General features: G+C 40.7%; 1 protein-coding gene across 4 annotated transcripts in view; it reads left to right on the top strand.

Moving 5' to 3' along the window:
- Positions 1-13,841, top strand: part of Hira (histone cell cycle regulator) — a 108,182-nt gene that overhangs the window by 42,987 nt on the left and 51,354 nt on the right. For all 4 annotated transcript variants that reach the window (XM_087198139.1, XM_087198140.1, XM_087198142.1 and 1 more), the window contains exons 7-9: positions 947-1,107; positions 2,884-3,051; positions 5,022-5,135. In XM_087198139.1, coding sequence (XP_087054265.1) covers positions 947-1,107; positions 2,884-3,051; positions 5,022-5,135 — 443 coding nt within the window. The remainder of the gene's footprint in view (positions 1-946; positions 1,108-2,883; positions 3,052-5,021; positions 5,136-13,841) is intronic.

Genomic DNA, 13,841 nt, shown 5'->3' with positions numbered 1-13,841 from the left:
ATCATAAGGTAGTTTGGGACATGGCTTTGAGGACTCTAGCATTCACATACATGCTGTTTACATCTCAACACTGGGCTCTGGCCTCTCAGCTCAGTTGCCTTCTACTCTGTAAAGTCCTTTACCCAATGAAGGCTAACATAAATCCAGTTTTGCAAAATATTAACTTTCCTTATTCACTATATTTAAAACCATAAGAGATGGTTTAGTGCTATAGTGCTACTGTTTTTAACTAATAAATTTTTTTTTAATTAAATGTTTTTTACATTCCCACTCAGTATCTGGAGTATATTTCCTCATGGGCTAAGATGCAACATCTTATGGTCTTAGAGTCAAGACATTTCAATTTCTTTTAAAGTTAACACAAGCATTTGTGGGGACACGCAGTTTGGCCACAGCAGAGGAAGGGGACCCGTATAGCATTTATATTACAAATCTGTAGGAGGTGATCTTGTGCACATGGACTTACAATGACTTGCTGCTGAGTGCCAGTAGCCTAAGGTATTAGGTAGGCCTGCCAAGGTGACTCTTACAGAAGTGCTCAAGTCACAGCTCAGGTTGCCAGGCTTTAGTCCATCAAAAGCAGCCACAGGCAACCCCATAAGATGTGGAGCCAGAATTGGCAGCAGTGGCCCAGCCATAGGCCCCTTGTTCCGTTTTCATTTGGGGACATGTGCAACCCCTCAGATGTTAGCTGTGGCTAAAGGGAAATCCACCTGTGCCTGTCTTCTTGATGCAGTCATTTTTTTTGTGTTGCTTTTGCCTTGATGGAGATCAAATTAAGGACCTCTTTTGCTTGTTCCCAGGGGTAGGAGATGGCCAAATTGGACTGCTTAACTCCCTTCTCTTAGATTTCTATTACGTGGCCCAGTGCCACTCGTATTTTCTATACTCAATTGTTTTTCCTCCTGAGTAATGTCTGTCTAAATTTCTTGGTTTTTTTTCATAGAAATTCTTGCAACTCTGAGAGGTCATTCTGGTTTGGTGAAGGGGTTGACTTGGGACCCTGTTGGTAAATATATTGCCTCTCAAGCTGACGACCGCAGCCTGAAGGTGTGGAGAACACTGGACTGGCAGTTAGAGACCAGCATCACCAAGCCTTTTGACGAGGTAACTGAGACTGCCTAGAGCTTGACCCCAGTCCTTGCCTAACCTCCATGCTATGGTTTAGACTACCTGTGTGAAGGCAGTCTTGGGGCTTGAGTAGGCCAGTCAATGTTCTCTGGAGTGCTTACTTTGGCCCTAAGGTACAAGTCTTTGCTTTCTGAGAAGATGTTAAATATCCAACTTGGAAATAAAAAAGATTCATAGATTTTTAAAGCTGAAGAGAACTTTAGGGCTGTTTTTATAGGATTATATCCCCTAGCTCATGCCATAGACATAGATATAGCCATTCCTTATGGGAAATTTACCTTGAACTGCCCTACTGAGCAGCTTGTTGGATTGCAGGAGAGGAACATGGAGGAGTTTCTTTTTTTTTTTTTTTTTTTTTTTAGAGACTCATGTATGTTCCTAGCAATGTTTGTCTCTTTGCTTATTGATGTCTGTTCTGCAGGACAGCTGACTTTTTTTGTTGGGTGGAGTTAGCAGTATAGTTTGTAGAACAGGTATAGATCAGGGTGGTTTTTGTAGTATTTTACTATCTATTCCTTTATTTTAGTTGATTTCATGTAGAAGCAACTATACATCATTCTTATTCATTAGATGTTCATTAAGTGTGCCAGTTGTCTGTGAAACAGTACTGGGTACAGAGAAATAAAAGTGGATTGAGATGGAATCTCTGTGGGAAAGACACATTTACATGCTCTTTAAGTATGATTCCTTTGTCCAGAGTGGGCAGTAACAGCCAAGAAGAGGTAATTATGTCAGGAAGGCTTCTCAGAGCAAGGGACACAGACGTGAAGACATGCAGGAAGAATAAGTATTTGCCCACTAGTCAAGGATGGCTACAAGGAGAAAACTAATCTCATGGACTGGGTCTTACTTAGTCCTGTCCTCCTTACCTGTAGCTGCCTAGTGCAGGTAGTGTGGCCCTCATACCTTCTGGAGTTCCTTAGGGCTCTGTCAGCCAATTGGGGTTCCCAAGAGCTGGGCTCCTGAGACAGCTACAAGAGAATCTTGAATAGCAGTGGAAACTGGTAGGACTTTGCAGACTTTGCTGGGGGGCCATCCTGCCTTTGGGTCTGAGGCAGGTGATATCACTGTATCTATGCTCTGCTTTGTCCTGTCCTTCTCTGTTCAAGATCTTAACCCCTAAATCTTTTAGGGCTGGCTTCAGGCTGTCCTTGTACTCGCTGTGTTGCCCAAGTTGGCCTCAAATTCAAGATCATCCTTCTGTCTCAGCTTCCCAAGGGCAAGGATTACAGGCATGCACCACCACTGGCTTTTATAGAATTTCTTGAGGATGCTGTATGTACACTGTATACTAAGGTTAACACATGCTATATACAGTAGCAGCAGGTCAGGGACTAGATAGATTTGCCCCATGCCAACTTGATGGTTCAAAAGTTGGCCTCCCTACAGATCTTCTTGGGGAATATAGTTCTGTGCTGTTGTTCTCTCTTTAGTCCTATGGGGGAGTGGAGGATACCACAGGTCCCATACTCATTTGACCGAAAGCCCCTTTTCTGGTACCAGGGTCAAACTCAGGACCTTGCTCTTGCAAGTCAGGCGCGGCACCACTGAGCCAAATCCCCAGCCCCCAAAACCCCCTTTTCATTGTGCCATCTGGAGAGATTGGAGTGACAGTGTTAAGTACAGCCAGAAGCTTGGGATGCATGCTCCATCATAACATGTTTGTAAATCACAATTCACCTTTATCCTGGAGGACAGCTTTGGTCACATAGTTGTCCTTGAGCTCTTTTCAAATGCAAATATTTCTTTCAGTGTGGAGGGACAACCCATGTGCTGCGGCTCAGCTGGTCACCTGATGGGCATTACTTGGTATCTGCCCATGCCATGAACAACTCTGGCCCCACTGCCCAGATCATTGAACGGGAGGGCTGGAAAACCAATATGGACTTCGTGGGGCACCGGAAAGCTGTGACTGTTGTGGTGAGTATGCCTGGACTCTGGACGTCCTGGCAGCTGTCAGCACCACCCTGAGTGGCCTACTGCAGTAGTTTACATGTGCCCTTAGAGCCTGGGGAGTGCCAAACTCTCCAGGAATCCTCACCAAGGTTGAGTGACTTACATGGGAAATTGCAGTGATGTCCTCCGAGAGGCAGCACATGGTGGTGCTTGTTTCACGGTAAATACTTAATGTTTTAATGGTGACTATCACCCAGATCCTTCTTTGTTAGGAATACTATAGCTCCACACTAGCCTTCTACATGTTTAGGTCTGTTCAAAGGTACTCCACTACCATGCTCACTTGCTGGCTCCAGTGAACACAGAGCAATTCTGAGTACCCCTGAAGCAGCATGCTTGTCCCCATGTTTGGCAGTGGTAGTCAAAGCTGTCGATCTATGCTGGGGTCATTAGCATGCTCGTCCTATCTTTGTGTGGAGGATAAAGAGGGCCAGAGTGCTAATCTTTCAGACTTGAGAGAATATACACCAATCTGGATGACTTTAATTGAAGAGTGTTGTGAGAATGCCCAAGACAAACAGTTAAGTAGTTGCTAATAACCTGTGTCAATCAAGATTTTCTTCCCACTGGACAACCAAATAAACTTACAAACGTTCAAGTTTCAAACTTCTCACAAGTATACTGTATAAGACTCACTTTGTCACATTACAAATGAATTGACTTATGTTCTTTCAAAACAGAACTCGTTTGTAAGTCAAGGACTTACTGTAAAAAGATTGGCAGATTCATGTTGATGAAAGTAAAAGCTTATCCAAGACCCAGATCAAATCGAGCTCATTTGGCTGAAAATAAGTATCATGTATTATACCTTAAAATGGAAATTCCATAGAAATAAATATTGCTTCCTTAAGTTTTTTGTGTTGGTGTCCATATTGGATTTTGTTTGAAAATAGGGTCTTTTGCTAAAATTTTTGAAAATCATCACTTAATAGTTAGCAAGCACTTCTATGTTTTTCTCTCATGTGAGCCTTATGGCCACTTTAAGAGCAACTGCTTTATGAGAAAATGACTCCTGCCTCAAGGGGGAGCCATGAGGCTCCCCAAGGCCCTATACCTACTGGTGGTTGTGGAGACTCAAGCCATGTTCATTCCTCCGTGTTCCATGTTTTCCAGTCACTGTGCACCATTAGCCATTCCTAACTATGCTCTGGAGTGAAAACCCCTCCAGGAGATACCACTCATCTGCCCTTAGATGTCCTAGCCTGGGATTCCAAGAGCTTCCACTACCTCCCACAGCCTCTCAGTCCAGGAAGTTAGCAGAGAACTCTTCATGTGTTCCCACCCTTTCCAAAAGCAACAGGCAGGTTACACAGGTGGTCAGTTCCCTGACTGAGCAGCCAGTCAAGGACATAGCCATTGTCCCTGGCCTGGTGAGATTATGAGAGCCTCTTGGGCTGGGCTGAGCTGATATCTGGTAAGTAAGTATGGCTGTGAACAACAAATACAGTGAGGAGAAAAGGAATTAAATGCGCTAAGTCTCTCCTGCCAGTCCCTTTGGACTCCCTTAGGAGATGGGAAATGCACAGGTCCTGGTCCCTGAAGTTCCCTTGCAGGCTCAACTTTTCACCAGGTCCTACTGTTGACCCTCCCAGGCGAAGAAGAATTGAGAGGGCAAGTTCCAGTAACTCCCATCCCCTCTACTTAGCTGTTGTCTCCAGAAATGGAGTTATTAGTAGTGCTCACTTCAAATTTTCATTCCACTGCTTACTCATTTAGTGACTTGGTATGTTTTTAGACCTCCCTGAAACTCCTTTGTATCATCAGCAAAATACCTTCTTGAGTAGTTATGAAAATGAAATAACATACCCCAATAACATGGGTTCAGGCTCTGTAAAGGACTTCCATTGGTGGGTGAGGACTTTGATATTTCTAATGCCTGGGCATGGGGTGTGGATGCTTAAATACTTACTTTAGCATTTGTTCTTTGGCTTTAGAAATTCAACCCAAAAATCTTCAAAAAGAAGCAGAAGAATGGGAGTTCTGCAAAGCCCAGCTGCCCATACTGCTGCTGTGCTGTTGGCAGCAAGGACCGCTCGCTCTCTGTCTGGGTGAGCCACCAGTCTGAGCTTCTGCTGCAGGGTGGGAGGTATGGGCTGGGAAGGTGGCATACCCAGAGGTTTTGAACAAAGAAGAGGCCTGCTGCTTTTGATGGTGTCCAGTGTACACCTCTACCCTGCCCCAGGAGTCAGCCCCTCCTTAAAAACCTGAAAGGTCTCCTTCAGGTAGAAGGAAACACTGAAGACCATCTACCCTGACCCCCAGCCAGAGCAGCTCTGTGTCCATACTCAGACAGCACCTTCCATAGTCAGTGTCATAGTTGGCATATTGTGTGTACTTCCTATTAAAAAATTCTTTGTATTGTCATATAGTATATATATATAAAATGTATTCACCTAAAAGAGTGATGGCGAACCTTTTAAAGCTTTCAGTTATAACAAACAGCCAGCTGTGGCATGTGTGCCATAGGTCTGCCACCACTGACCTAAAAGATTTAGTTTAGTGAATAATTGTCTACGTTTACACCAGTGTCGCCGCTGCCCAAACAATTCTTGCCCCTGCCCAGTCAAGACCCTCCCCCAGCCTTACCAGTGCAAAAGTTCTAACAGCCTTTCTCAAATGGGTAAATTTTTTCTGCTCTTGAACTTCATATAAATGCACTCATGAGGGTTTACTTTTTGAGTATTGTGGGTTTTTTTCACTTGGCATAATGTTTTGAGATTTGTGTGTGCTGCTGTATTTAACAGTTTACTCCTGTTATTTCTGTGTAGTGTTCCACAATAGGAGCATATCACAATTTATATGTTCTCTTGTTAATGGATATGTGGGTTGTTCTAGCTGTGAGATATTTTTACCAAAGTTAATAAAAAGCAACTTTTTTCTTTCTTTTTCTTGTGAGAAAGAGAGAGAGAGTGTGTGTTTTGTGGTATTGTGGATTAAACCCAGGGAACATTGAACTATACCCCCAGTCCTCTAAACTTTGAGACAGGGTCTTGCCAAGTTGTCCATGCTGGCATTGAACTAGCAGTCTTCCTTCCTTAGCCCCCTGAATAGCTAGGGTTATAGGTATGTACCACTACACCTGACCTGATAAGAACATTCCTATGTAAGTCTTTTAGTGGACATACGTTCTCTCTTTTCATTTGAGTATGTACTTAAGAATAGAATGACTGGGCTGGAAATTTAGCTCAATGGTACTGCCACTGCCTGGCAAGCACAAGGTCCCAAGTTTGATCCCCAGTATCCCCCTCAAAAAAATTCAACTTAAGAATAGAATGACTTGCAAATTCCATATGATGGATGTTATTAGGGCTGGGGATTTAGCTCAGTGGTTTCGCTGCCTGTTGCGCAAGTACAAGGACCCAAGTTCAATCCCTGGTACCAAAAAAAAAGAAAAAAAGAATAGAATGACTAAGTTTAACAAAAAGTAGGGGCAGGGAATAGAGTTCTGAGTGAGACCCTGGGTTCAATCCCCAGCAACAACAACAAAAAAAGAGAGAGTAGCAAGTGTTAACAAGGATTTGCTTAGCTGAAAGTAATGCATTACTCAGGGGTGTTTAAGTTGATACGAGACTTGAGAAAAGTTCTTGCCGGTTTCTGCTAAAGCTAAGCATATAACCTAGCAGTTCCACTCCTCAGTGTATAACTAAGTCAGTAAGGACTTATGTCCAAAAAAGACATGCAGAATGTTCAAGGTTCCAGTATTGACTGCTTTACATAATTAGTTGGTACCTCTATTTAATTGTCCATTTAACCCTTTAGATGATACTGTGATGGATAAGACTGTGGGTCTTATACTCTTTTTGAGATAGGAGCCCCTGAAATGGCAGTGTTGTGTTTAAAGCTCTTGTATTCCTTCTCTTCCTAACATAGTACCTTCCATCAAGCAGGTTCTCAGCAAATATTCAGTGATGGGTTGAAGGGTGAGAACTAAAGGGTAAGAACTGTGATAAGAACTTAAGATTCTAAAGGATTGTTAAGTTTCATATCACCAAGTTTGGTGTTCTATGACCTTCAGTACCTCAATATGCAGTGGAGGATGTCATCCTGCCCCTGAGTGCTGAGATCCCTCTCTGTTCCAATTGTTTAACATTTGATAAAACAAACCATACACAATTTTTTAAAGAAAATTTAACCCATGTCACATTATAGAACAAGGAAAGAATATTGAAAACTATAAGGGAGAAACTCTTAAGTCATTTATAGAGGCAAACCCATCAGAATAACTTCAGACTTCTCTGCAGAAACTGTAAAGGTTAAGAGGCCATGGGAAGATGTATTTCAAGCCCTGAAAGAAAATAAATGCTGATCTAGATTATCATATTAAGCAAAACTATCCTTAAAAATTGAAAGAGAAGGGGCCAGGGATTTAGCTCAGTGGTTCCACTCCCTGCCTCGCAAGCACAAGGTCCTGAGTTCGATCCCCAGTACCAAAAAAAAAAATCGAAAGAGAAGTAGAGACCTTCCAAGATAAACATAAACAAAAGAAATTCATGATTACTAAGCCAGCATTGCAGAAGATACTTAAAGGAATCCTAGATACAGAAGAATAAATAAATTAGTGAGTATTAGGAAAAAAATCAAACAGAAAGTTAACAAAATTACAGGAATTAGTACATACCTTTCTATAGTAATTCTGAATATAAATGGTCTTAATTTTCCAATTAAAAGACAGACTGACAAATTGAATTAAAATAACAAGACCTCCCAGGGATTTAGCTCAGTGGCACCAAGTCTGATGGGCAAATGCAGGGTCCTGAGTTTGATCCCCAGTACCCAAAAAAAAAAGCTTCCAAAAAATAACAAGACCCAGCTTATTTCTGCTTACAGGAAACACACCTCACTAGCAAAGACATACATAGATTAAAAGTGAAAGGATGGAAAACAATATTGCATGCAAACAGAACCTCAAAGCAAGCTGGAGAAGCTATACTCATATGTGACAAAGCAAACTTCAAAACAGAATTAGACAAGACAAAGGCAACCACTACATATTGGGAAAAGGAATGATCCACCAAAAAGATGCACAATTTTAAATATTTATGCACCTAACATCAGTGTATCCAATTTTATAAAGCAAACATTATTTAACATAAAGGGCCACATAGATCCCACGACAATAATAGTGGATGCCTTTAATATTCCACTGTCACCCACATATAGGTCATCCAGACAAAAGAATGAACAAAGAAACATCAGAGTTAAACTATTAATAGTTCAAAAGAATTTAACAGTTTTCTACAGAACGTTCAATCCAACAACTACAGAATGCACATTCTTCTCACCAGCTCATGGAGCATTATTCAAAACATCATATTTTAGGCCATAAAGCAAACCTTAACGAATACCAAAAAAATTGAAATAATTTCTTACATCTTAGTAGCTCATAATGGAATGAAAAAAGTATCAACAGCAGGGGAAACCACGGAAACTGTGCAAACACATGGAGATCGAGCAGTTCACATGAATGATGGGTGGGTCATTGAAGAAATCATGGAAGAAATTAAAAATTTTCTAGAATCAAATTGAAATGGAAATACAATATACCACAATCTTGGGGTACAGCAAAGGCATTTCTAAGAGGGAATTTTATAGCTGTGAATGCCTACATCTAAAAGACCAGAGAGCCAGGCATGGTGGTGCATACTTATAATCCCAGCACATGGGAGGCTGAGGTAGGAGGATTGCCACAAGTTCAAGGCCAGCCTAGGCTACATAATGAGTTCCAGCTAGTCTGAACTACATAGCGGGACCCTGTCTCAAAAAAAAGAACAGAGAGATCTTAACCTTATCATGCATCTCAAGATCTTAGTACCAAACAAAACAAAACAAAGATCATAGAAAAGAACAGGGCCAGGGATGTAGCTCAGTGGTGCCACACTTGCCTGGCAAGTGTGAGGTCCTAAGTTCAGGGGGGGAAAAAGAAAAGATAAGAAAAACAAGAACAACCAAAGCAAAACCCAACGAAAGGAAAGATAAAAAGATGAGAACTGAAATTAGTGAGATAGAGACTGAAAGAACAATATACAGGATCAGTAAAACAAACAACTCATTCTTTGAAAAGATTAACAAGATCAATAAACCCTTCACCAAGCTAACCAAAGAAAAGATCAAGATCATACAATTAGAGATGAAAAAGGTGGTGTTACAACAAACATCACAAACCCAGAGGTTTATTAGAGACTACTGTACTTTGAAAACCTGTATTCTAATAAACTGGACAGTCTAGAAGAAATGGATACATTTCTGGACACTTGGGATCTACCCAAACCAGACCAAGAACATATACAAAACCTAAACAGGTCAATACAACCAGTAGATTGACACAGGAATAAAAATTCTTCCACCAAGGAAAAACCCAGGACTAGATGGGTTCATGGCTGAATTTTACCAGACTTGTAAAGAAGAACTAACACCAATGCTCCTCAAATTATTCCATGAAATACAAAGGAAAGGAATGCTTTCAAACTCATTCTACAAGGCTAACATCACCCTTATAACAAAACCAGACAAGAACACACACAAAAAAGAAAATTATAGGTCCATATCCTTGATGAACATAGATGTAAAACTCCTTACTAAAATATTCACAAACTGACTTTAACAATACATTTAAAAGGTCATACAGGGATGGGAATGTGGCTCAACAGCACAACACCTGCCTGGCAAGTGGGAGGCCCTGAGTTCAATTCCCAGTACCAAAAGAAAAAAGGTCATACAACATGATCAAGTTGGTTTTATTCCAGGGAAAGGATTTCTTCTCAAGGAAACAGGCATGAATGTCTACTCTCATCACTAGTATTCAATATAATTCTTGAAAGTGAAGCTAGAGCAATTAGGCAAGAGAAAAAAAGGGTTAGAAATAGGAAACGAAAAAGTCAAATTATTCATGTTTATAGATGATATGATCCTATAATAGTGATGGCAAACCTTTTAGAGCTTTCAGTGGTAACAAATAGCCAGCTGTGATATGCATGTCATAGGTTCACCACCACTATCCTATACTGAGAAGACCCTAAAGAGTTTCAGAGCTGGTAAATTAATTCAACAGTGTAGCAGGGCATAAAATCAACATCTAAAAATCAATAGCTTTTGGGCTGGGGATTTAGCTCAGTGCTACCACCGCCTGCCTCGCAAGCGCAAGGTCCTGATTTCAATCCCTGGTATCAAAAAAAAAAAAAAAAAAAGGAAAAAAATCAGTAGCTTTTACTGTGATAAAAACAGCATGGTGGCAAAAGAATAGACCTGAAGATAAATGAAACAGACTAGAAGATGCAGAAACAACTCCAGACATACTCAGTCACCCTATCTTTGACAAAGGAGGCAAACACCTTCACTGGAAGAAAGATACCCTCTTTAAATAAGTGGTGCTGGAAAAACTGGCTTTCCACATGCTAAAGATTGAAACTAGACCCATATCTTTCACCATGCACTAACCTAAAATCAAAATGGATCAAAGATCTAAATATTAAAACAGAAGCAGGGGCCAGGGATTTAGCTCATTGGTTTCGCCGCCTTCTGTGCAAGCGCGAGGACCCAAGTTCAATCCCTGATACCAAAAAAAAAAAAAAAAAAAAAAGTGGTAAAACAGAAACACTAAATCTCCGGGAAGAGAGAATAGGTAAAACGCTTGAGGACATAGAAGTAGGCAGACTTCATGAACAAAATCCAGATCACAGGGGAAATACTACAATGAAAAATCAATAGCTTTACTCTAAGCCAGCGATTTAGCTCAGTGGTTCCACTGCCTGCCCCATAAGCGCAAGGACCCAATTTCAATCCCCAGTACCAAAAAAAAAAAAAAGCTTTACTCTACTCAATCATTTACTCAATAATGTACTAGCTGAGAAGGAAATTAAGGAAACAATTCCATTCAAAGTAGCGTCAAATAAAATGTCTAGGGATCAATCTGGCCAAATGAAAGACCTCTACAAAGAAAATTCACAACACTGAAGAAAGAAATTGAAGAAGACACCAGAAGATAGAATGACTTTCCATGTTCATGGATTGGCAGAATTAACATTGTCAAAATGGCCATATTACCAAAAGTGAACTACAGATTCACTTAAGTCCCCTTGAAATACCCATGACATTCTTCACAGAAGTAGAAAGAACAATTCTAAAATTCATACAGAAACACAGAAGACACAGACAAAGCAATCCTAAGCCAAAAGAGCAAGGCCAGAAGCATCAAAATACCCAATTTCAAATTACAATTGTATCTTGGTTCATGAACTTAATTTGTTCCACAGTTCTGGAAAAGATGGCCACAATCATGTTCATCACCTAATGCAGTGTTTGCAAACTAAAACAAAATTTTGCTAAATGCTTTTTTTTGCAAACCACATTTTTCCCAAGTAAAAATGTTCATGAGGGGTCGGGGATTTAGATCAGTGGTTCCACTGCCTGCCTCACAAGCACAAGGTCCCAAGTTGGATCCTCGGTACCAAAAAAAAAGTTCATGAACTGAGGTACTACTGTATACTACAAGGCCATAGTAGCAACAATAGCATGGTACTGGTGCAAAAATAGACACATAGATCAATAGAACAGAATAGAGGATACAGTAACAAACTCATGCAATTACAGCCATCTGATTCTGGACAAAGGAGTCAAAATATACATTGGAGAAAAGATAGGCTCTTTAACAAACAGTTCTAAGAAAACTGAACATCCACTTGTAGAAGGTTGAAGCTAAATCCTTGTCTGTTGCCCTATAAAAACTCAGTTCAGAATGGAGTATAAGACCTAAAACTTTGACATTGTTTTTTGTTTTGGTTTTGGTTTTTCCCTTGACATTGTTAAAAGAAAGCATAGGGGAAACACTTGAAGCCATAGGCACAGGCAAAACAGCATAGGAAATAATAGCAAGAATCAGCAAATAGGACTATGTCAATTTTAAAAGTTCCTGCACAGCAAGAGAAGCAACAGAGTAAAGACAGGGCCAGGGATTTAGCTCAGTGGTTTCACCGCCTGCTGCTCAAGCGCAAGGACCTGAGTTCAGTCCCCAGTACCAAAAAACAAAAAACAAAAACAGAGTAAAGACAGCCTACAAAATGGGACTTTTCCAACAGATAATGAATTCAAAAAATTTAAGACCAAAACAATCAATCCAATCAATAAATTGGCAAGTGAATCAAACAGGTACTTCTCAAAAAACTACAGTCAGAATGACTATCAGGAAGAATAAAGAAAACAATGATGGCTGGCAAGGATATGGGGGGTAAAAAGGCTTCTACACTGCTGGTGGAAATGTAAATTATTATAACCACTATGAAAATCAGTTCCCCCAAAAACTAAAAATAGAGCTATCGTTTGATTCAGCTATATACCTGAAGCAGTGAAAAGTCACCGCACTATAGGGATACCTGTATACCTGTATTTATTGCACCATAATTCATCATAGCCAAAATATGGAACCAATCTAGATGCCCATCAGCAGATGAATAGATAAAGAAATGTGGTATATATACACAATGGAGTATTATTCAGTGACAAGGAAGAAAGAAATTCTGTCATTTGCAAGAAAATGGATGGATCTGGAGACCATTATATGAACCAAAATAAGCCAGACTCAGAAAGGCAAATGTCTCATATTTTCCTTAATATATGGAATCTAAAAAAGATGACAAGAAAGTAGAAGTGAAACTATTAGCCAGATGAAAGAAATAAGAAAGGGGAGGAGGCATTTAACACCCATTTCAGAACCATAGTGGCAGTTCAGAGCATGCTCTTCAGGGCTCCTCACATCCAGCTGCCCATTGTTGGTCCTGCTCATATTTCTTAAAATGCTGAGGTCAAGTGGTCATACAGGCCCCAGATTCCTGATAGATCTTTAGGCACATTTATGAGAGGAGGTCAAGGCTACTTTTTTAGTGAAATGGAATTAGGATAAGAATAAGATTTTTTTCAAGACAGGGCATCACTGTGCAGTTCAGGCTGGCCTTAAATTCAAACAAAGCGTTCCCCCTGCCTCAGACTCAAGTGCTGGGATTGCATGCATGTGCCACCACGCTTAGTTTAGGGAGCAAGATTCTTGATGTAAATTCCAGATAGCTGAGACCCCAGCCCTTCCTCAGAACTAGGGTGGCCACAGTTCTTCCTTCCCTGCATACCTGACTCGGGCTGTGGGTGAAAGGCTCACCAGTGTACCCTCCCCAAATCTACAACAGCTAGTGGGAGCCCGTGGTCCTATGAAGAAGTGTATTTCCACCTAGCCCAGTATTCTGTGGCTCAGAGCATATCAGCAGAGAGGGCAGACACTTAGGTGTGAGAGATGAAACTCACTGTAGTTGTGGAAACATGGAGAAAGGCTGCCTTTCAAAAACATTAGAGTGACTTGGGCCAGGGATTTAGCGCAGTGGTTCCACCGCCTGTCCTGCAGGCACAAGGACCCGAGTTTGATCCCCGGTACCAAAAAAAAATAACAATAATAAAAAAAAATTAGAGTGACTAGCTAGTGAACCTGCACATGCTGAATATTATACATTATACTATGTGCCTCCTTTTGAAGAATGAAATGAATATTTGCAAAAGATAGGCCCAAAGGAAATAAATTAGCAAAGTTTTAATGGTAGTTAACTTTGAGTCTGGACCAAAGGGAATGTATACTAGTTTGGGGCCTCTGTGGACTGTCTGCACACATTGTAAAGTAAGCCCATGTGACTTGTGTAATAAGTTACGCCATTTGTTGAGTAACCTAAACTCATGATCCCAGAGAAGTTGAGCTGTATTCTCTCTGAGGCTGCCTCATCCCT

This window comes from Heterocephalus glaber, unplaced genomic scaffold (assembly GCF_053883595.1).
Source record: "Heterocephalus glaber isolate CG9 unplaced genomic scaffold, H.glaber_assembly_v1.0 deba00001687, whole genome shotgun sequence".
NCBI lineage: Eukaryota > Metazoa > Chordata > Mammalia > Rodentia > Bathyergidae > Heterocephalus > Heterocephalus glaber.
The sequence above is the reverse complement of the archived record's forward strand: the minus strand, read 5'-3'. Positions and strand labels throughout refer to the sequence as shown.